Genomic DNA, 24,239 nt, shown 5'->3' with positions numbered 1-24,239 from the left:
TGAGATATCTGGAAGACAGACAGACCGTAGGCGGACATCGCTGCGACATCAGCTCATGTGTGTGAATAAGTGAGCTAAAAATGTCGCAATACATGCATTAACTTTTAGACATGGCACGTCAAAATTAGAAAAAGAAACTTTAATAGATACAGTACTGTACCCGTAATGAAAATGCTGCGCTTTTAATTGCGGTTGAGTATTGAGGCGTTTTATGATTGAACAGTTGACAGGAAACTCTATTTCCATGACATTTATTAGGTGGAAGATGACTCTGACTGTGTTTTCTCGATTCGCCACGGTCATGGTTCTCATCAATAGCTGAATTTGCGTGGCATTATCGAGTTACGCTCGTGTATAATGGAAATGCCGTCTCTTCGAACAGGGATAAACATGGACGTTGAAACTGACAAAGTAAAGCTGTATTGCGATCATTGTCATATTTAAGCTTTGTTGAAGGGCAGCTTTCTTTATAATAGTGACTAATGGGAAACCAGACTCTTATAGGATAATAATAATATTAATAATAATAATAATATTTTAACATGCAATGGCTAATTTTCAGAACTCAAATTCCCTTCAGTAGTAACATGTTTATTTAATATTAATGCACTGTAACATGTGCCATATCTCTCACCAACAATAAAGGAAAGAGAAAATAATGGTTCCTCTAGCAGCAGAAACTGAAAGGAGGGATATAGAGGACGGTGCACGTGAAGGACAAGAAGGCCGATAGAAAACTTAATATTATGTACGTAATTAGGCGAAGGACATTTTCGTCAGCGCAGGATAAGATGTAGAGCAGTTATTACCACCCTATTCTGTGACGAAAATGGATGAAGAGAGTGTACGTTGGCGGGGACTGATAGTGTCCTTTTCAGTTGTAGCGTTTCTTATGACATCTACATTACGTTTGAACCAACAGCAACACAACAGTTATGTTCGTTGAATTTTATTGGTCAACAACAACAACAACAGCACGACTAATAAACATAAACAACAATACAAACAGCAACAACCAAATGTCTGGGTACTCTGTGGCTCTACGGTTCTTTAGTTTACGTTTATTTTGAGGCCAGTAAGCTTATGCGTGTTTTAATTTGCTTTGTATGATGTAATAATCACCTTTACTAAATTTGGTTAAATTGAATGAGACTTTATTTTACGTAGTGCCATATATTTTATTGATTACGTCGATGGATAGTTTCAGAGAAAATCATCGCACTATTATACTTGTTTTTATTTTGTCTCCTCCCCCTTCACTATACTTATTCATGTGACGGGCTAATTTACACAAAGTCTGGTGCATATTGAGTATTTGTTTTCTTTCGGCTGATAACGTCCCATGAGTTTCATTATAAGGCAATAAGAACTCTTCTTTTTGTTTGCATTTTTTCAGGTGGCAGTTTATTCTAATCTGCTAATGACCAGGAACTTACAGCTGACCATCCACTACACCCATCCGGCCTTCCTTCCAGAATACTTTATCTGTGAAATATTCTGTATCACAGGATTTTTGTCGTGGATTATCATAGGTGCAAAATACTTGATACATATCGGGACAATTTTAAGGAACATTTTAAAAGTTTGAGAAAATGACTTTTTTTTAGTATTAAAAGATATGACTGTGAGCCAACATTTCTAAAATTTTTGCTCAAACTTTCCTCAAGGAATTTTTCAACGATTCTCTTTCAAAATCAAGGTTCAGAATTGGGGATCACCGTGCAAATTTTGGTACTGGAGAAACAAATTACTCAAGATTTACCGATATTTGAAATTCCAAATGGTCACCACCTCCTGTGTTAACTCTATGGAGAGTTCGAAAAAATCAGACAGTAGCAAAAAAAATACTACACCAAGGGCTTTAAAATGAACCCTCACAAGGGGTAGATCAGAAAAGAATTGACAAAGTTTGAGAGTTCAAATATCCATCCCCATAGTCGCATTATACCTTAATAAGTAGTGAGATGGCATAGGACCCCTACACCAAGGGCAAACATTTCAGGCTATCACACTGCCAAGGCTAAGATATGAAATAGTGGCATGGAGAGGGGGTATGTTTCATTAGGACAGATAGCTAGTCAACTGGTCTATCGTCTATTCTATGGTACATGCCTCCCTTCCTCCCTATGACTTTGTCTTCTGTCTGTCTCTTATCTTTCTTTGTCTGTCTCTTGTCTTTCTTTGTCTGTCTCTTGTCTTTCTTTGTCTCTGTCTGTCTCTTTGTCTGCCTCCCCCGTCTCTCTCTTATCATTACATAAAATGTAACAATAGCATAATGGATGCTTAAATCAAGAATTTTATAAACACGGTTGACAAGTGTTACCCAAGGAAATGGAAAACACTTTTTATCTAAATTTCTATAACAACAAGAAAAGACTATAACCAGCATGTGTTCTTCTCCATCTCAATATGAATATGGGAAATATTATAATTGTTTTATACCTCCCCTTTACACTATGTAGACATTCCCTCGCATGAAAGGCAAAGGCCAACTGGAAATGAATAGTTTAAAATATCATATTATTTTCATAATTATTAAAATAAAAACTCGTAATTATGAAATATTGATATCACTAACCCAGTTTGTATATCATCAGGATTGAGCTTCCTTTCTACGGGGCAGCACTCAATAACATCGCTGTATGTGTATGTGTATATATATATATATATATATATATATATATATATATATATATATATATATATATATACGCTGACATGTATGACAACAGTCATGCATACAGCAAATAGACAAATAGTGTCCGATGTCGCGCGAACGCAGTTACATCGAGAAAAACCTGCCATCAACTGTAATGTCTTCAAAGCAGCTGATGAAAAGATGTTGCATTCAAAGTAAAAAATGATTGGCACTGCATTGTTTCATGTAAAACGCAAAAAATATGCCTCATCTTTACCCAACGACAGTCACTAGTCTAGATCTGCGTATGAGGCTCTAGGCGTAAATAAGATTTGCATCATCGTCTTATTTTCATGAAATCGAAATAATTCTTTCCATTGAGTTAAAACCCCCATCCCCGGTACTTATCACCAGCGTTTAGATATCCTGAATCAATTCTCCAATGCGTTACATCCCCAACCTAACTCGTATACACAAACATCAAACTTTATTGAACATATTAACGACTCTACACAGGAAAATACTACAGTTTCAGCTTGTTTAATATGAGAGAACAAGCTGTAAAGCAATAAAAACGTCCAGTAGTCTCATAACCTACACTATCCCCTTCGCAAGATATGAAACTCCCCTACTAAGGGACGGACCATTAGATCTTGGGAGGGGGTGGTCAAAAACAGAAAAAAAAATTTCAGAGCAGAAAGTTAGGAAAAAAAATCTTCAAACTAGTTTGCAAAATAAAAAAAAATAAGAAGAAGACAAAGGCGTAAAAAAAAATCTGCAAAAGTCTTTAAAATTTTGAATTTTTTTTTAGATTTTACCGACAGAAAGCAACTTTCTGTATTTTTAGTACATCCTCCCGGCACATTTTTAATTTTAATTTATACATTTAGAGTGACTGTATCCCTTATACTGGAAGTTGTGATTATCTTATCTTTTCAGGACTTTTGTATTCTGATCACTTGAAAATTATGAAATTATAGAGCCTGTTTTCTACTTGTTTCCTGTATACAAACCAAGCAGGTACACTAGGTAAAACATTGAAACTATGGTATGGCTGTCAAGACAGAAAGTTATATTTGCCTTTTAAGATCAAGGTAAACAGATGCAGGCCACATCAGTTTCATTTTTTTCACAGCATTTATTGTAATGATGAAAGCAAGAATGGGTGAACAAGTAGAAACACGTCAATAATGATAAAACAACATATCAAGTCATTATGTATTATTTTGCTTTTAAAAAGGCATTTTCAATTCTTTTTCTCAAAAAACAGCCTCAAAAAACAACAGCAACACATGTTTTAACATTCATCAATACACTACGTAGAATGCCATCTATCCAACAAATCCCAACACAAAAACACACAAAAGGGTTAAACTTTGAAAGTTTCTCGATAGCAAATACTGAATAAATCTGCATGAATAATCGTTTTTGTGTAGCAAATGTCAAAGAAATTGGACAAGCCCTTTCAGAGAACACAGATTTTTTTGACCATGAATAGCATAAATTGCCCTAAAAAGACAATATTGAAATTTCAACACATCTATACACATCCAATCAATTTGGACATGCTGCTACAGAGAAATAGATGTCTTGATCAAAAAAGGGCAACAATTGCTCTAAAAACACAAATATGCAAATTTAACTATATTAATTAGCTTATTTTAACTTCTCAGCTTGTCAAACTCAATTGTAAATCATGAGATATGCATGATGTTTGGTGGGGTGAATGTTGGCATTTCACCAAGCAGTAGAAAGGGAAGCCAGGAAACCAAAATAGTCAATTTTCAAACTATAGGAAGCTACTGAGGAGCAAGAAGACCATGTTTCAGAGGAAGATGTGTAATCCGAAAAAATGCTCCCAAAGTGCCACCAAATAACACCATTTTTATCTCTATTTTTCAAAAGCTCCAACGGCAGGAGTGGCACACCCCCTCCTGACCACCCCCACAAAAATACTCCCCAAGTGCCACCAAATAACACCATTTTAATCTCTATTTTTCAAAGGCTCCAACAGCAGCAGGGGACACCCCTCTCCTGACCCTCCCCCCCTGACCGCTTGCGTGGCCGCTTGTGGTGCTTGGCACCACATCTTTGCCCTCATTAATTTCAGACAGCGACAACTAAAAAAAAAATTATAAATCTGAAATTTACTCTGAAAAAAAAATTTGCACAGCTAATCTCAATTGGAAAAAAAAAAAAATTCAGAAATTTACAATAGTAAAAAAAAAATTTCACAATTGCATTGTGACCACCCCCCTCCCAAGGTCTAATGGTCCATCCCTAAGCTTATAACTCATTCACATATTACTGTCATGTTTGTGTACATCGATACACATTTATTTTCTTTTCCTCAAGGCTATATTTTTATTTTGTCGGTAGTGTCTGTTTACAGAAATTGCAGTTTTATGATGCCTTCTTTATATAACGTACTTAAAATCAAAATCCCGCAAGGCATGCGATCTCAATAAAGGATCGAAGCTTGATCTGATCTTTTCGCTACTGCAGTCTTCGATCGATGGAACCATGGGTAATCATTCCCATGACCTCTGACACTTTGATTTCACTTCAGCTCGGGTCAATGCGATATGCTTGAATGATGTCCTTGTGCGCTCAGCCTTGATATTCGAATTTGAACCGTGGATGACGGGTTTTTCGCAAAGGTACTTATCTTTATGTTTTTGTGAATTGTTAGTCTCTTGAAGGACGATGATGTCTTCGTTTCCTTGACTGCTTCAAATCAGAGTGTGCTTTCGTTCAGTGGAGGACAGTTACAGTCGATACATGTACATTGAACTGTTCATACGCACTCTTGTTTCACCCCAATAATATCGCCAAATTGCTGTCGGTATCTCACCATCTTTCGCAGTGCGTTAGAGGTGGAAACATTCCAGCCCGTAGAACACGGTAGCAAACACATTGAACATTACGAAACGGTGGCAGTTTAGTGTACAGGCGTGTAGAGTGTACAGTGTAGTAGGATACCTTCAGCGTATGACATTGGCAACTCCAAGCACTTGTATGGCGATGATGGCCGTGTGTTGTGTCGTAAAGCCTAGAGGCGTGTACATTACTTCACTTCTGAACTACTCTTTTTTGGGTCTGGAGAAATAATTCAAGATGTATAAATCATTGATTTTCTGGGGCATGTATATGGTAAACGTAAGCATATCCCGATACCCTGTGTTATACATGTAAAGTATGTAAATCTATAGCGAACTTGAACACTTTCACTTCCGGGTTACGCCACAATTCACGGCAAACCTCTTCGCTTAAGTTTATGCGTGGCACACTTTCGGGCCATTATACCCAGGTGTGAAAAGCAGGAAAATACTTGCATTCTCGATGTCGTTCCCCATTATAAATCTCGCTTTTACCTCCATGCCGAAACTACTGAACCTCTGCTCACGATCCACTTTGTGCGTGCGTGCCCTTCATATTGCGCCCAGGCAGAAAATGTTCGCCGAGTACTGCCCACGCGACCAGAAATTTTCTGAGAAAATATTTGTCGTGATCCGCCATGACTGGGCTTTTGAAGACAAATCGTATTGGCCAAGCACTTGACTGAACATCAACAAGCAACACGATGTGACCATTTACAGTACGTGTTCTCCCCAGACTCACTAATGTGCGTAGCAAAAGATAAGCAGATAGTTGTATACAGTGAACATTACAAGTCACCTTTGAACAAATACCTCATTGTATCAGTTCTTTCGTGGTCACTCCACCCACCACAGTCCCTCCAGTCACTAGGTAGTGCTCTACCCCTTCGGTTAGGAAACTCACTAGATTCGTTATTTTAATCCGTGTCTCAGTAAACATTGTAGACTGTTATATTGCTTTCAAGCAGCTGAATTGAGCACAATGAACAGCTGTCACTTCACACGACTTTATTCTCTCTCAGTTTATATTATGATTTCAGAAGTGGAGGGATATGAAAAATATAATGAAGGATTACATTGTCCGTTTGGAAATTTGACTCATTTTGTAATTTTCTACCCTCTTTATTGAGTGAATTCAGTGAGAGTATGCTTATGTTTCTCCATGACTCTACTGTGATGAATGAAAATCACATCAAAATCAATTTTAAGGATAGTGAAATCTTTCTGTACTGGCAAATATAGGTGCAGCTGTAGTGGGTGTGTGTGTAGCGGCAGAAATACCACATAAAATGACATGTTCATTAGGTGTGCATCGTACTGTATATCATTAATGAATGCTAACTAATGTCTAAATCTTTTATTACATCGACAGAAATTAAGCTTTTAGTTTTTTCGCTCCCTGGAATGGCCAATTAAATTTAATAATAGCTGCGAATTTTATGCATCATTTTCATGATTTTATTTTCAAAATTAAGTTGGTTAGTTTAGATTCTATATTGAAGTACAATTCACTGCTCACTGATTAGGACCATGCCTACGCATTTCAACGGGTTAAACAATAAACACGTATTGCACTCATAAAATGGACGTGCCCCAAAGGAAAAGTACTAAAATGCGGTGTTTCGTGATCATAAAAGAGACAAGCATGATGCACTTTACTTGATTGCACAACACACAAGAAGCCAACATTTTGTTGTTGTAGTCTTGTTGACTTTGTCAAAGTTAATCCGGCGATAATGTATATTTATTTTCACTGTCTAATTGTAAATCATACAGTTTTTTCCATTGCATAAAAATTGAGCCACTCTGTCTTATAGCCCATTAGTGTTCATACATGTATGATGCATGACCAGCACAGTGGATTCTAATTCCAAAGATAGCCAATCGTCTCAATGAGTTTTTACTTCTACCTCTGTAATATCACTCTTAAATTCCGCATTGCAATTGAAGGGAAACTTTGATCCTATCAAAGCGCCAGGTCAGTATAGAATGCAGCGTTGTTCACTGCATGATATGTATCTCCTTCATCGTTTTTCTGTTTGTGTATACATTCATCTCTGTAGATGCAGCATTCAGCCCCTTCCCTGTAAGTTCAGGAATGATGTTGTAAGCAAGAAACTGCAGAGAACATAAAGTTTGAAGGTATGCAAGTCTATCAGGAACAATATCCTATGATCTGATCAATGAATAGGTTGTTCCAGAGAGAGAGAGAGAGAGAGAAAGAGAGAGAGAGAGAGAGAGAGAGAGAAAGATGGATGATAGACCTATCATCTCCCCCCCTCTCTCTCTCTCTCTCTCTCTCTCATTCACTCACTCACTCTCACAGACATACCATTTGTGGTCTTCTTACAACAAGATGCCAGATGTTCTCATTCTGGCCAGAAAAGCAGTTTACAATAATATGATGACACACTTCCTTTATGCCCCTTGAGCACCATGAGTGCTTGAAGGTTAGGTCACAGTAAACTTAGTAATATAATGCTTGTTGTTCCTGTTGTTGTTTCATAATTCTTTGCAAGTAAATTAACATTTGAGTTCAGTGTCAAAAATATGCAAATATTAGGTAAAACAAGGAAAAAAATCATGCAAATAGCTTAAGCTTTGTAACAAGAGACCTGATTTGGTTTAAACTTAGCATGCAGGTTTCTTTAGGTAATCTTAGTTCCATTTAGGTGTTTTCAAATTCTGGTTTAATTTGCTTGCTTGTATTTTTGGGGTAATTTTTTTCCATTTTAGCTAAAACACCTTTTCTAATTGCTTTGAAACTTTGTGTGACTGTTCCTAGGGGTGACCATGATCAGGTTTGTTCAAATTGTGGTGAAATTTCCATATTGTTTTTCTCTCAGGTTGCTCTGCTCAGTGACTTTCAACAATGAAGAGATTCTTTCTGTTAATGGTTGTCATGGCAACCATGGAACAAGTGAAGAGTTACGGTAAGTTGAATGACCATCTCTGACTATAAATGCTGCTCTGAAAAATTGTTTCTTATACAAACCATGAAATGTGTGCCTTTCTCCTGTGTTTCCCCTGGGTTCCAAAATCTTCTAGCAAATTTGGCTAGAAGCAGATATTCAATAAGCTAAACCGATAATGTAACTGAGTAGATCAGGACTTGTGGGTGATTTAAATGCAGAAACCTTGTCCAGTGTATTTTTCCAAATGAATCTTGAAAGTCCAATCTCGTAGACGTTCAAAATCAAAATACTCTAAGACATGGGAAATCTTGGCATTTTAGATTTTCAATTATTGCAGTTGAATAGAGTTGATTTTTTACTTCATATGCATATATTTGGTTTACTCTAGAATCTAGCCATGAATGTACATGAGCAGTGATGAGATGGTGTATCGATCGCGCTGAGGTCAGAGGTCATTACCACTGCCCCTGTGCGTATTCACAGCCGGCTTGAATCATGCCACAGGAATCATGGATCATAAATCTCAATGTTCATGTCTCTTGTGTAAACAGAACCAAAACAAATCAAATATACACCCTTTTGATATGGAGAAACAACTTTTTGTCATTGATGATCCAGTTACATGCTCATAGTCCAAAATATCGCAAATAGGGTTGTGAATTAGCACAATATGAATGCAGAAGTATACCTATTCAATCAGACGAGTGCCTTCTCTGTTGATTCTTTTGACGACGTCTTGTCACAATACACTGAAAATTCTCGTTAATTTTAAGGAGGCCAATTCACACAAGTTTCTAACCCTTACTGTCAGGAAAGATATTTTTCTTGTTGGCAGCAATTATTAATGCATCACAAAGATTTTAGTCATCTAGGAACACACTCTGACTATGTTCTAAAATAGCCATGTATATGCCGCCACTTTCCTTTCTTGGTCGACTTTCCTACACTGATCATAATTTTTTCCCATTTCTTAGCTTTACTGGTGCTTGGAACCTGCATTTGGGGAGGTTTCTCCCATTCTCTCCAATTTGGTGGAGTAGCCAAAGTCAAAAAGGGAAGTTTGCCATTTTGACTTACATGTAGTTTCACCGTCACTACAGTCCTTCACTGTTGACGACATCATGGCTGCTACACTGCCCCACAGACAAGGAGTCTATGGCTGCACTAATTAAGTTACTTGACTATTAAAGTAATCTGTCGACACATTTCACGTAGTCCAGTGCAAAAACTTAATTGCATCATTTATTCAACTAGTCATATGGTACATTTATGCATGAGGCACATGTTGTGTATGTGCATGAGCTATTTCGTTACAAATTTATTCATTCCTGTAGGTGATACAAATAAAAGCTCCCTGCGTATAGGATCACAGATGCACAGAGCTAATGCACATCCACATTGTGTGTCAAATTGATGCAGTATAGCATGCGGACAGACTAAGTTATATACATATGACATCATGGTGCAGTTTTTGATTTGCAAGTTTGGCTGTTTGATGCAACAATCTTCTCACCAAATGCTACTTTTTCTCGCATTTGCGATTTTGGTAAGCTGTCAGCGGAAGCACTGTTTTCACTACTGCAACAGCGTTTCAGACAATTTGTCTGATTAAGTATCAATGTTCAACCCTGCAACCCACAGTCAGAGCACAACTCAGACATACTTGGTAAATGTTATGGTTTCAAATATGTCTGATGATATATATAGCACAGTACCATTAATATTCCTCAGCTCATGAATGCTGATCAGATGTGAAAAACTAGCTGGTGTAACTTTTTCACTGCCAGACCGGAGGATAACCCGTCAGATCCCCCAGTATCCAATAAGATTTGTGGGCAGATATACCAGACAATATATGGGAAAGAGGGTTGATATCCTGAAGAGCAGGGACACATGTAAAATGGGCCAATCGTTAATATCTATCTGTTCAGAAATTTTGTACTTTTCAATGTATGTCATAAGGTACTGGGACACATGTAAAAGTTCAAGGTCATGTAAGACCTTCTAACCGTGATAACGTCTCCCCATGATTTGTTTATAAGTACATGCTGCTACACAAGATGTTAAGCCAAGAGAATGCTTACAGTGATTTTACGAGTTTCAGGACAGTCTGACTCTGATGATGTTGAGACTTTGATCGGTAATTCACGTCAAACTTGATATTTGATCTTGCTGCAGTAACTCCATGGGTGGCAAAGAGTAGAATTATGATCCAAGGTCACTAGGTGCCCCTGCAGGGCCCCAGTATGGAATGTAGCAAAATGGTGGCGTATAACAGTGTACATGTAGATGGCGGGATGGCCCCAGCCTGGGTGGCATCCGGCATAAGTGCACAGCTAGCCCGGCTGGAGTTGGTGGTCTGGAGTGACAGGCTGGTGCACCTGTACAGCCCCAGCGTGAAATGTGGCGAAATGGAGGGATGACAGGGGCCTGTACGGCCCTAGCATGGAAAATTCAAAATGGTGGCGTACGAGGTTAGGTGCATGGTGCCTCTAAAAATGAAAAGTTCCAGAAGGCAGCAAACTGAAATGCAGAATGTCAAATGTTCCTATGAAGAAGTCAACGCGTTGGATGCATGATGAAGTAGGCTTTCTGTGTCCAAATATAAGTCCTGTATTACAATCGCTGGACCTAGCACCTACCCAGAGTTTGAATTAGGTGGTCACGAAGGTGGGCGTGCACTGCTGTGGTGGCTGCCCCAATGCGGAATGAATAACCAGCATACAAATAAGTTTGGAACCCAACTCCTGAAAGCAACGAGCGAAGCAGAAGGATGAAAGTGACGCAGCGTACAGGGGAACTCTTTCTGGAAGCATTAACCAAGGTTCTTCGGGTGAAGCACACATTTTACGTCAGACTACCAGGAAATGATGGATTGTTGAGACTGGGAGGAGCGTTGAATTGGTAGCAAACAGACAAAGCTGGAAACCACTCCCAATTTCATCTTTTTTTTGATGTTCACAGAGAGAGCATATCTGGACTGCCTTAAAAGTCGGCCAAAACCCTGAGGTCATGAACACACAACTTTATGCTGGGTTAAAGGAGTGTGTGGAGCAGGTGAATTCGCTGCATCGAAGGAAACCAAAGAAAGCTGAGAGGAACGTAGATAGCGGAAGCCACGACACATTACTTAACATCTATTTTTGAATGGATCCAATAGCATGGCTGAGAATGAGTGAACTAGACAAAGGAGCCTGAAACAAAAGCGTAGTGACGTTATTAGTGCCGTGTGCAACAGAAAGATGGCTAAAGATACTAATAATGCATAGCAAGATGTATATGTCAGCATTACATAAGTAGCTAAGGGCAGCTGTTACCTCGAAGGTGGGGGGGCTAGCTCTGTGGACTTGCAAACTACATATAGATCTGTGTAACCACAAAGCTTTATATTGTTTTAATATAATGAGGGAAAGTTGTAAAAAGACAAGCTGAAACAGGAAAGCTCTTTTCCTGTAATGATAACAGTGATAACATATTAGACTTTGCTATGCTTCATAATCAAAGCATCATACCATACATGTATTACCTCTGCTACTCCCAATATGATTGGAAAAATCACATTTTTGTGGAAGTTTTTGCTCAGGTATCAAAATAAAGCTGAATATCCTACTGTCTGCACCACTTAAATTACATAATTTTTTTTTATGTCAAAGTTTGTCAAACTAGAACACTTCATGCGAAGAATGAGATGAAAGACTTCACATCGCCCTACTTTCCCAGGCCATTTCCCGACGGACCATACAACTGCACGTACATCATAGACAATCTCAACGGTGGCACCGTCACCCTGCAGTTCACTGACTTTGTCACTCATGAAATGTTCAACTATGGATATGGCTGCAGAGAGAAAATATCCGTAAGTTGCTTTCTTAGACCTTGTGTGCAAAAACTTGTGAGTTTAAGTGACTTGCAGATGTTTGCAAGATTATCCCCGTCAAACTGATGATAAAAAAAACTTCCTGGTCGTTCTTTTTCCACACCAGATAGGAGCTTAAAGGCACTGTTTGCGATCCCTGGGATCGCCTTTGTTCTAGTCTGTAAGAGGGTTATGGAGGTATGATAGCCTTTTGTTTTCCATTGAAATTGTAATCTGGAGAGTAAATTTTCTGATAAGACAATCTGGTGCCAACACAGGCCTTAAAGATTACTGTTCTACCCGATGAACAAAAACTGTTCCAGAATCTTATGTAAATTGTTTACAGACTGCTGTGTTGTTTTGCCCTGTTCAGCTTACATCTAAAATGATTTCTTTTAGATTACAAATGTGTGTCTCTATTTGAGTTTCCATCTGGTCATTTTCTTACTTTGATTACAGATTTATAAACGAAATAGCAGTGGCGTAGATATGTTGCAGACTGAAGAATGTGGTAACTTTTTCAATATCTTTCACGATTCTGGAACAACGTCAACATTAATTGTGAGATACGAAGTCACAGGCAAAAATTTACTGAAAATACCGGGGTTCAGAGCTACGTATTGGGCAACTGAGTACTTACCATACACCGACCCTTTCCGCCTCTATGGTGAGTATTAGATGTGGTTCAAGTCTGTGATTTGTGAATGTGCGGGTGGGATGATGGATGATTTGTGTTCTGTTTTTTAGCTCCGCTGTCAGCGACGCGGAGCTTATCAAATAGGTTGATTTTCCGTCGTCGTCCGTCGTCGTCCGTCGTCCGTCAACAATTGCCTTCTGCTCTGAAACCGCAAGTCCAATTGCTTTGAAATTTTATATGCAGTTCACTTGGGGTGACCTCACTCAAGTTTGTTCAAATTGTGGTGATATTTGCATATTTGTATTTTTGGGGCATTTTTTGGTGTTTTTGGTAAAAAATCTTCTCTGAAACCGCTTGTCCGATTGCTTTGAAATTTGATATGCAGTTTACTTAGGGTGACTTCAGTCAGATTTGTTCAAATCGTGGTGAAATTTGCATATTTGTATTTTTAAGGCAATTTTTGTCATTTTTGGTAAAAAAATCTTTAAAAATCTTCTTCAAAACTACAAGTCAGATAGCTTTGATATTTGGTACATATGTCCCTAGGGATGATCTATTTCAGATTTGTTCAAATTGTGCAGAAATATGCAAATTTGCATTTTTAAGACAATTTTGCCATTTTTGGTCAAAAAATGTTTTTTTCAAAAAGTACTGGTCTGATAGTTTTGAAATTTGGTATACAGGTTTCTATAGATGAACTTAGTAATATATATTGAATTTCTGATGAAATCTGTAATTTTGTATTTTTGGGGCAATTTTTGCCATTTTTGGTCAAAAAATGTGTATTTCCAAAACTGCTCATCTGATAGCTTTGAAATTTGGTATACAGGTTCCTACAGATGAACTTAATGATATTTATTGAAATTATGATGAAATCTGCAATTTTGTATTTTTGGGGCAATTTTTGCCATTTTTGGTCAAAAAATGTGTATTTCCAAAACTGCTCATCTGATAGCTTTGAAATTTGGTATACAGGTTCCTACAGATGAACTTAATGATATTTATTGAAATTATGATGAAATCTGCAATTTTGTTATTTTGGGGCAATTTTTGCCATTTTTGGTCAAAAAGTGTGTTTCTCAAAAAGTACTGTTCTGATAGCTTTGAAATTTGGTATACAGGTTTCTACAGATGAGCTAAGTAATATATATTGAATTTCTGATGAAATCTGTAATTTTGTATTTTTGGGGCAATGTTGCCATTTTTGGTCAGAAAATTTCATTCTCAAAAAACCACTCATCGGATAGCTTTGGTTGACATGTTCTTAGGGATGATCCGATGTGATATATTCAAAGTATGATGAAATTGTGTATTTTTGCAGCTTATTTAGCCACTTTTTTCTGGCCATTGCATTGAGCTATCAAAGATTTCCACCTTCTTCATCAACATGTGTCAAAAATAGTTACTCTCTACATAAACACAGTGGAGCTATATCAGCTACTAGGTCGCTTGTTATTTGAAATGTTTGAGTGGGGAGACGCAATGAGTTGGGTGAACGCTTAATACAGGGGAGTTTCACCCAGAATCATGATGTTTGTATTTACTGATATGGCAGTATTATTCATAAGATGACATCAGCATGGCCAGTGTTTTTAGCTCCCATAGCCATATGTATATATGGCAATGGAAGCTATTCTTATAGGCTAGGGAACTGGCTGTATGTCTGTATGTCTGTGTGTCTGTATGTCTGTATATCAACATCAAAAACTCCAAAACCGCTGCACATTTCATCTTAATATTTGGTGCGTACATGGATGATGGGCTGTAGATGAGATTTTATTCAAATGAAGTTGTCATTGCAAAAATATGCAAATTAAGTGAAAAATGTAAAAACAGTCAAAATTGAAAAAACTCAATAACCACTTAGCAGATAACATGGAAAATTAGCACGTAAGTACTTTAATTGGGCTGACCTGAAATGATTGTGCACATCTTGGTCAGTATCTTGGACTTGCTATTTTTCATGAATTTTTTTGTAATTTTCTCCCATTTTTGGTCAAAAAATCTTCTTCTCTGAAACCACAAGTCCGATTGATTTGAAACTTGGTATGGAAGTGCATAGGAGTGACCTTTCCCAAATTTGGGTGAAATTTGCATATTTTTAGTTTACACGTCCATAGACTCCCATGTATAAGGCAGATCTCCATAGACTCCCATGTATAAGGCCACAGAAAAATAAAATTTAGTTTCTCATCGTAGTCATATTGCAAAAAGGATGCAGTGACACAATTTTTAGTCCCCACGGATGAAGTTCAGTGGGCTTATAGATTGGGTCATGTCCGTCTGTCGTCCATCCGTGAGTCCATCCGTTCACGCAGATATCTCTGATATTTTGACAAAATGTCATGTGACCTCGATGACCTTTGACCTCAAATATACATATTTGTCCATAACTCAGTAACCACAAGTGCTACTACCCTTCATATATTGTACCTCATTAATTATGTACATATCTAATTTTGAGCGAGCCAATAGAGCTAGAGGTCTGATTTTTGGTATATAGGGATAACTTAGCAATACAATTTTTTTGACAAAATGTCACATGACCTTGGTGACCTTTGACCTCAAATATACATATTTGTCCATAACTCAGTAACCACAAGTGCTACACCCTTCATGTATGGTATGATGGGACACCTTTTGACGCCACATATTGTACCTCATTAATTATGTGCATATCTAATTTTGAGCGAGCCAATAGAGCTAGAGGTCTGATTTTTAGTATAAAGGGATAACTTAGCAATACAAATTTTGCTAAATGAGATGACCATTAATTCATTTTCACCATGGTTTCATTTGTCTAAAACTGGGGCCGAATATATGCATGGTCACTCATTCATTCAGTATCTTTCAACATGCCAAACAATATGAGTAGTATCTTGTACCAAACAAATTCATGAAAAATGGCTGACTTTGTCCCTTTCAAAAGAGGGAGAACTGTACCACAGTCAACTTGTAATTATTTTAGTGATATTATCATTGTAGTACTTTCTCTTTAGGTTATTTCTACTTCACACACCAGACCATATTACCACGGATTTTACTATGGACATCACATAAGAGAAAACAAGACAACCATCAACGTTGATGTTGTGAAAGCTGCACCTGGACACCAGTTGTCACTTGCCCCTCCTCGTGTTCCTGATCACAACAGTAAGTGATTGGTTGTTTTCATGATCCCCACAAATGCGATCTTACAATTAGCCCCAGGGAAACTTGGATAACCAAACAAACCAAACCAAAATCAAATAAAAGAAATGACGAAAATAAATCAAACAAAACCAACAAGAAATAAATAACAAACAAATAAACAAATAAACCAACAACAAAAACCAAACACATGCACAAAGAAATAAATCAATAAATGAATAAATGTAAGAGAAAACAGTGAATTGAATAAGAATCATAATTATTGACTGAACAACAGATACAACATATCCATAATGCAAGGTCAGTACCTGTATCACTACATACTCCACTTGTAAGGGATGTGGCCTCATGATCACCCATGCCTTACCATGGTAGATGATATCATTTTTTCCTCTCTCAAATTATTGACTGTCTCACCGCCGATAAGTACAAACCCTTGCCAGCTGGGAAGAACATGCATGGTGTTCATTATGTACTAATACTCCCGTGTAAATGAATTTGCGATCACTAAGAAAGTCAATTCTGTCATTTCAAAAGTCATATTGATACATGTACCTGGTTTCTTCCATTTTCGCTTTTCTGCAAAGAGTGTTTAAAATAAAACAACAGGATTGCTTTTTGCTGTTTTGATTTGATGTTTACAATAATTCTGTTTCAGTAACCCATCCCATCTCTCTCGAAATACGCGACGGTATAACATCTCAAGCACCACTTCTGAGACAGGTAACAAACTTGACAGATTTAACAACTGTATTCAGCACTTCAGGTTATCTTCACATTACATTGACGATGGACAGTTTGTATCACGACTACAGTGACACCTGGGTTTCCATTCTTCGATCACGTAAGTTTAAGGGATTAATATTATATGTTCCACGTCCAACTTAAACTAGATTGAGACACACATGAGGTATATTACAATTCCATAGTATCCTAGGAGCCATTTTCTATTTTAATATTGATTATTAATTAAAGGCTTCCTCAGACTGGCCGATTTAATGGCCTATACATGTAGGAGGACTTGGCCAACGTATCTGTTGGTTAACATGTATTGAAATTTTAATATGTGTTAGACTACCGGTATGGTAGAATGTGTATTAGGACAGATATTCAGACCAAAAAACTTTTACTATGTATTCTTGGTTAACCTCTTTTTTGGCTCTTTTGAAGCTTATAGGGTACTTAAAGTTTTCACCAGTTTACTTTTGTGTAAATAGAAACTTTTAATTTTCCCCATAGAGTTAATGGCAGCCATTTTGAATTTAAAGTGTAATTAACTTTTGTGCAATTTGTTTCTCTGGTAACTAAATTTGCATGCCGACCCGTAATTTTAATTTTCAATTTCAAAAGGCCAATGATTGAACATTTCCTTATGGAAAGTTTGAGCAAAAGTTTAGTCTTTCAATTTTGACGTGCGTATTACCTTTTGGTGTCAAAAGTTATTTTGTAGCACTGCATTTTGTCCATCAATTTATAATGAGTCATCAAACCACTTTAGAGATGAGGCATATACGATGTAATGAGAAACTTCCAACAATTATAAGCATACAAATGTACATCATTGTTTGAGTGCCCCAAAATTTACATTTTGTGAGGAATATGTGGCATGTTGCAAGGCTTACCATTAATTTTACTGCATCTGAAGGAAAATTTTATGCCAGTAGTCAGTTGGTTGTATTTTTATATTCATTTAAAAGACCGTAGAATGATATTTGCAGCATATAAGATGAGTGTAGCATATTAAGATATTTTTTGTCTTTCAAAGTCCTCTTTAAGGTAGTACATGCAGCAAAACTGAAAGACAAACTTTTGCTCAAACTGTCTTTAAGGAATCTTTCAAATATTCTTCAAAATCAAGAATAAAAATCGGGGATCACCATGCAAATTGTGGTACTGGAGAGGCAAATTATCCAATATTTATCAATATTTGAAATTCAAATGACTGACATCCCTGTGTGAACTCTATGGAGAAATATGAAATTTTAGATTTTTCGGAAACTAAGTCAGTAAAATTTTTTCCTGCACCAAGAACTTTAAAACAAGGCCCCACAAGTGGTAGATCAGTAAAGAACTGCAAGTATTTGAGTATCTAAATTCTGTCCTGGAGGGGCCTTCTACCTCAAACGGAAAATGCAAAGCATAGTTGGTTAAGAGCTTACAACAAGAATAGTAGTCGGGTGACCTACTTTTATTGCTCATTTTCGTTTGCCCAAATTTATCTTTCAATTAATAAACTACTTTAAAAATTGTTGAAAAAAATGAAGAGCCTTGATTTCACTTAATCCCAGAAATGCAATGTACTGTGTGAAAAACAAAGCTCTTTAATTTCCTGCTTTAATTTTATCCAGTTATGTCGGTATATGTTTATTCATTCTGTAACAATGTGTGGTTGACTGTCAAAATAGCTCTCTCATTGGCAACAAAAGAGCCAGTGGGTATCATGTAAATTATATGCAAATGATTATGCAAATCATATGCAAATTAGCCATCGGCTTGTTTTTTCCCCCATCCATAAAAACACTGATAGTATAACACTCGAGCATGTTTCTTGTTTACTGAGATGAAGACATTTCTCTATTTGCATTTTGCCAGTGCATTTTATTCTGTGGAAACTTTAAACATGATGATGTACTTTCACTCCATCCAGGCCAGCGATGTCCTACAGGCTACTACAAATGTGCCAGTTCAGATGTCTGTGTTGGCATATCAGCTGTTTGTGATGGATATGATCACTGTGGTGACAACTCAGATGAAATACACTCGTCCCTGAATTGTTCTAAAAATGGTAAGTACATGTATCGCCAACATTTTTTTTGAGGTGCCAGGTACATCACGGGCATTCTGTTGTTCTTAAATGAAGGTGTATAAGGTGTCAAATAATTAACATGCAGCTGACATAAACACGATGTCGTGTTTTTGTTTTGGTTGCCGCTGGAGAGCTTACATCGTGATTTACAAAAATAATAGCCTCAGCGGAAATAAGGCATAATTTAATACAAAAGAAAAAAAAACAGTCAATTCCGCTGGTTCACCCCATTGATTATTCTTTCTCTCACCCCTGGTCACTCTCCACTGTACGTGGCATGGCAGAGTTCTTATCAGTGCGTATTTGCCATGATTCTGTTGTGTGTATGCCAAATGCGGTGGAGAAGGGCGATGGAAAGTTGCTATGACTGCTGTGTACATGAGCGCAGTGGCTGGAATGGAACATGCACGTGAGCACCTCTGAACTGTCGTCTGCTGTCCCGGCCTAAGAAATGTTAAATATGGAAGGGTATGCTCATATGAACATGGAACCTGACGATGTGTGTTACAAAAAAGGGTACGGGTGGGGGGGGGGGGGTTGGGGGGTGGGACACATACTTTTGCCCTCTAAAATGAATTTGTCTTTTTATCGTTGAACCTTCATTTTTGATGCAGTCTATTTCTGAGCGGCGGTGTTTCGTTTGAACTTCTTTGCAGTGACGTCATGTGCATGACAAATAGCAAACATTTTGATTTACTAGTATGTACATTGTATCAAAACAAGAGAGTGTAGACTGGTTGGAGACGTGACCGTTGCACATTGTTTTATATTGACCCACTTCTTGTGGTTTTTGCCTGTTTTTCATGTTCCCATCAGCTTTAAATTGAGAAAACTCAGGAAAATAAAAAGTTGTTGAATGAATTGATGGTTTCACTATCTACCATTGCATGCTGATGCATACCAAACTGTCCGGTATGTGGCGAATGTCATAAAAATGCGGTGATTCCACTTATGCTAGGGGGAGTTCAGTGTGTTTTATTGCACTTAAAGAAAGTGGGTCTGCACGTGAATAAAATGTATCCATTGTGTGCAATACAGGAACAAACTACAAAGCCTAGTGCCAACCTTAGATAGATAGATAGATAGAGAGAGAGAGAGAGAGAGAGAGAGAGAGAGAGAGAGAGAGAGAGAGAGATTATCTGAGAGAGAGAGAGAGAGGAGAGAGAGAGAGAGAGAGAGATTTTAACATTTTAAATTGATTATCTACACAGGTCAGTGTTCATCTGGACCACCATATGGATGTTTATCTGAAAGATGATTGTTATAATTATAGTTACCTGAATAAGGTGTACTGCAACTGTGAATATGGTTACAGTGGAGACAAATGTGAATATGAAATACAAGGTAATTTATAACACGGTTTTTGATCATGGAGACAAATCTGGCAATTCAAGGGAGATTGCATGTGTGGGACATATTACAGATGCTGAAAGGCCTTAATATTTTTCATGAAACTTTCTTAGTTTTCCACTATCGGCGTTTTTGTTTAAATAAAAAAGTGCAATATTTTACCAGACAGTTTGCAAGGAGAATATAACAGCCATTTTGAATTTTGATGTTGGTAATTTCAGGAAATTTTAATTCAAGAATTCGTATAAAAATATTTCAGTGTGGTTTTAACAAAGTATCCATCAAATTGTGACCTCATACCAGGGTCACATACATAATGCATCAATTTCAAAAATATTTTGGCTTGTATTTTGTTGATTTCACTGCTGTCAAACCATCAATTAATTTATAAACGTATTACTACATATTTGTGGTCACCAATTCCCAGATACGGAAGCAATTTATGCCAATGACTTGAAAAAATGATAGAATTGTCTCATAGCTTCAAAAACCAAGATGTTGGAAGCAAACAATGCGGCTTCAGACTAAGTGCAATTATTTTTTCTTTCCCAGGATGTGATTGGCAGTGTCAGCATGATGGAACATGTATTGACTATAGATGTGAATGTGGATTTTTATCTGGAGCATATGGGGACTTCTGTGAACATGTACACGGTAAAAATTCCCCGTTAAATTTTGGGCCATAGGCTCACATGGTGTGTCGTGTTTCACCACAATATCTGCCACTTTGTGTATCAGTTGCTACCCTCTCAAAAATCTGTAGAGAAAATGTTTGCTATGATTACTAAATAGCTGCAGGACCAAATGTCAGGATCGATTTTTGATAATTTTGCTATTCTTGGGAAACTTTAGAGGGACCATATCTGCAACTTTTGACAATAATATTTTCATAATGTTTTCATAGAAATCTGTTCATTTTAGCTCCATTGGTGCATGGTGACACGGAGCTATCTAGATATGATTGATCTCCATTGGCGTCTGGCATCTGTCGTTCTGCTGTCAACTTTGCATTTATTCTCTGAAACAGCTGCTCAGAAATCATTCATAGTTGATCTTCAGGTCACCCATGATTGCTGTATTTTTGGTTAGTTGATATGATGAGGACATGAGCCCCAGGTATTACTCGAAGCATGATCACATTCAGATTTTTCTGACACTGTGCAAATAGAAACAAGGTCTGTACTCTCCTGTAAAGCCCTTGAAATCCTTGAGTTTAACCCTCTCACATCATGGTTTGTCCCAAATCCATTGTTTTCTGTGGTAAAGTTGGACCTGTACACAGGGAACTGGGGGTGAAAGGGTTATAACCTCCGTGGTATTGAGTCTTGGAAATTCCTGGAAAGTTGATAAGGTCTCCCACTATTTTCAAAAATCACCAAATCATCTTTTCTGATCTCTGATATAAGGAAAATGACAAATGAAAATGATATACATTAATGAAATGATGCATGTAAAATAGTATTTTTGACCTCAAAACGTCCTTGAAACTTGCTCCTTAAAGTCCCTGAATTAAAAAGTGACTTTTAGCATACATGTATGGATATTGTACGAATAGACTAACATCCATTTCACTGCTTTTCTCATCAGTGCCTTTGTACTATTTGGATTGAACAGGTTGTAGCAACTATTGAAATGGTTTTCATTTTTCTAAATAGCCAAAACTGGTCTGTTTTGTTGCAGAATGTGATCCAGACTGCCAACATGGAGCAACTTGCAGCAGATACAGCAATACGTGTTACTGCACATCGGAATATTATGGTGACAGATGTGAATGTAAGTTTGCATGCCATGAAATCTTGATATGTTCGTTACTATTGTAGATCAAAGCTTTGGACTGTGTGAAAGAAACTGTGTGAAACCAAATGCAGAATGCACACAGTTTGCTGATTTCTGAAACTACTAGGACAATTTTCTTTAATGTGTTAGCACATCATCTACTTTCATGGTCAAATAAATGGTGTACAAGTCTGTCAGTTATATATGTCCTTAAAGATAAACATTCATCTTTGAAAAATTTGCGTCAATTTGCTCAGGGATTTGAAGTTCAAGCTAGTAACATTTTATAATAGTCACAGACTCTCATGAAATAAGCAAATTACATCAGTTTAGTTTTTCATCTCTCTGCATAAAATTTACATATTTTTCTTCTGTACAGATAAATATGAGTATGGTGATGACTCCTCACCAGACTCTGGACTTATTACCATACTGATTCCGCTGGTCGTTATCTTTGTCGTATTCACTGGTTGTATCGTATGTTTGAAAAGATCTCGCTGTGGCCAGCAAGCAGCTGCCAATGATACATCCACCACCATTGTCACTGCGGCGCAAGTTACTTATGTGAACAACGAAACCAACCTGCCACCATTCACCGACAGCCCTCCATCGTATGCCGATGCTGTGCCTGCAGCCAGTGATAGCCCCGATGGTGCATTCCTAGAAGGTCATGACCCTTGCGATGACCAGTTGACCCCACCACCAAAATACGAAACTGTAGTGAGTCCGCTGGCAAATGTCGTTTACAGGGGCAATTCAAACACAGATCTCCAAAGAGATCAAACAGAACAAAGTGCTCCCGCTGGAGACGGAAATCAAACTGTGTGATGTCCTTGACAGCCCGGCAAACAGAGACGAAACTGCAGCATCATCAGTGGTTTCTCTGCCTGCAGTAATCTGATTTTATTTCGCTTTTAACATTTTTCCCCAAAACTTTAAAACAGTCAGTGTGTGGTGAGACTGAAGAATGCTTGACGGATAACTTGCTGCAATACAGTTCATCACATCCCAGGTGTTGTTTTTACATCATAAAAGGAAGCTGTAACGTCCAAGCATTGATTTGTACCGTGATGAGTATGGACCTAGTGGGAATCCAGTTGGACCTGATCAGTCAAGATGGCTTTCTTTATCCATCAGCGGAACTCAAAGATTAGTACCATATGCAATTCACAACAGTAACTATTGGAATTACTGCCCTGTCTTGTCAGAGACAAAGCTAATCGTAGTATTGCCACCGAACAGTAGTTTCTTACCTGACTAGACTATCTACTTTTTGCTTCTACAGTGTCTTGAATTTTAAAGTGATACCTAACACATGTGATGTTTTTTGGCCACCAGCCTATGGGCTAGGGGATATCAGAATGATCTGTTTTGCCCATTTTTTGCAGAGAAACTTACTCTAAGTGAAGAAAAGTAGTTGATGCAAAAGAGTATTTGTATTAAGAATGAAACAGAAGTACAAAATAATATCTATATCTCAACTTCCATGCATTTCTGCATAAGCTGCTTGACATTGGTTTTATGCAAAGAAGAGAGGAAAGGTTTTATAACAGAGACTTTGTTCTGCAATTTAGCACAAGAGATTTTCACTTAGCCGCTAGCTGCTGGTGGTCAGATGTTCATAAGGATGTAAATATGTTCTTTTTGTATATATAATTGATGCATGGTTATTTGGTATTTGCTGGTCACTGGCATCTTATCTCAAGTATGTAAGTGCTTGTATTTAGCATGTAAAGGAACAGAAGTTGTAAATTTTAGTGATCTTTTCACAATTTTTTTCTTGTTGGTCAACAGCAAGTTCTTGTTCGACTCCCCGAAACACGATGGAATACCAAATATTAAGCTTGTCAACACAGCGTGCACACCGGTACGTGTAAAATGCACCGTTATTGTTGACATTTGAATTCTAGTCCGGACCAGAATTCACTTGTCAACAATAGCAATGCAGTCTACACATGCACGGGCTGAGTTTATGAGCTAACGCCATGTGCATGTTGGTATGTCTCAACATGTGTTTGGGAGTAGAACAAGAACTTGACATACACAATAAAAATAGTGAAAAAATGAAAAATTGATCAAAAGTTACAGCTACTGGTTTTTAACTCCGCTGTCAGCGACGTGGAGCTTATCAAATAGGTTGATTTTCCGTCGTCGTCCGTCGTCTGTCAACAATTGCCTTCTCCTCTGAACCGCAAGTATTTTTGGGGCATTTGTTGGTGTTTTTGGTAAAAA

The 24,239-nt window shown here is 37.6% G+C and overlaps 1 protein-coding gene across 1 annotated transcript in view; it reads left to right on the top strand.

The window, feature by feature from the left end:
* The first annotated feature begins 5,185 nt into the window (after positions 1–5,185).
* LOC139135457 (uncharacterized) overlaps positions 5,186–24,239 on the top strand; it is a 91,854-nt gene continuing 72,800 nt past the window's right edge. Inside the window, exons 1-8 of the mRNA XM_070702848.1 lie at positions 5,186–5,298; positions 7,581–7,659; positions 8,364–8,450; positions 12,086–12,288; positions 12,748–12,955; positions 15,925–16,078; positions 16,734–16,919; positions 18,723–18,860. Of these exons, the coding sequence (XP_070558949.1) occupies positions 12,953–12,955; positions 15,925–16,078; positions 16,734–16,919; positions 18,723–18,860 (481 nt within the window). The 5' untranslated portion in view covers positions 5,186–5,298; positions 7,581–7,659; positions 8,364–8,450; positions 12,086–12,288; positions 12,748–12,952. The remainder of the gene's footprint in view (positions 5,299–7,580; positions 7,660–8,363; positions 8,451–12,085; positions 12,289–12,747; positions 12,956–15,924; positions 16,079–16,733; positions 16,920–18,722; positions 18,861–24,239) is intronic.

This window comes from Ptychodera flava, chromosome 6 (genome assembly GCF_041260155.1).
Source record: "Ptychodera flava strain L36383 chromosome 6, AS_Pfla_20210202, whole genome shotgun sequence".
In the NCBI taxonomy this organism is placed as follows: domain Eukaryota; kingdom Metazoa; phylum Hemichordata; class Enteropneusta; family Ptychoderidae; genus Ptychodera; species Ptychodera flava.
This window is presented reverse-complemented; position numbering and strand designations above follow the sequence as displayed.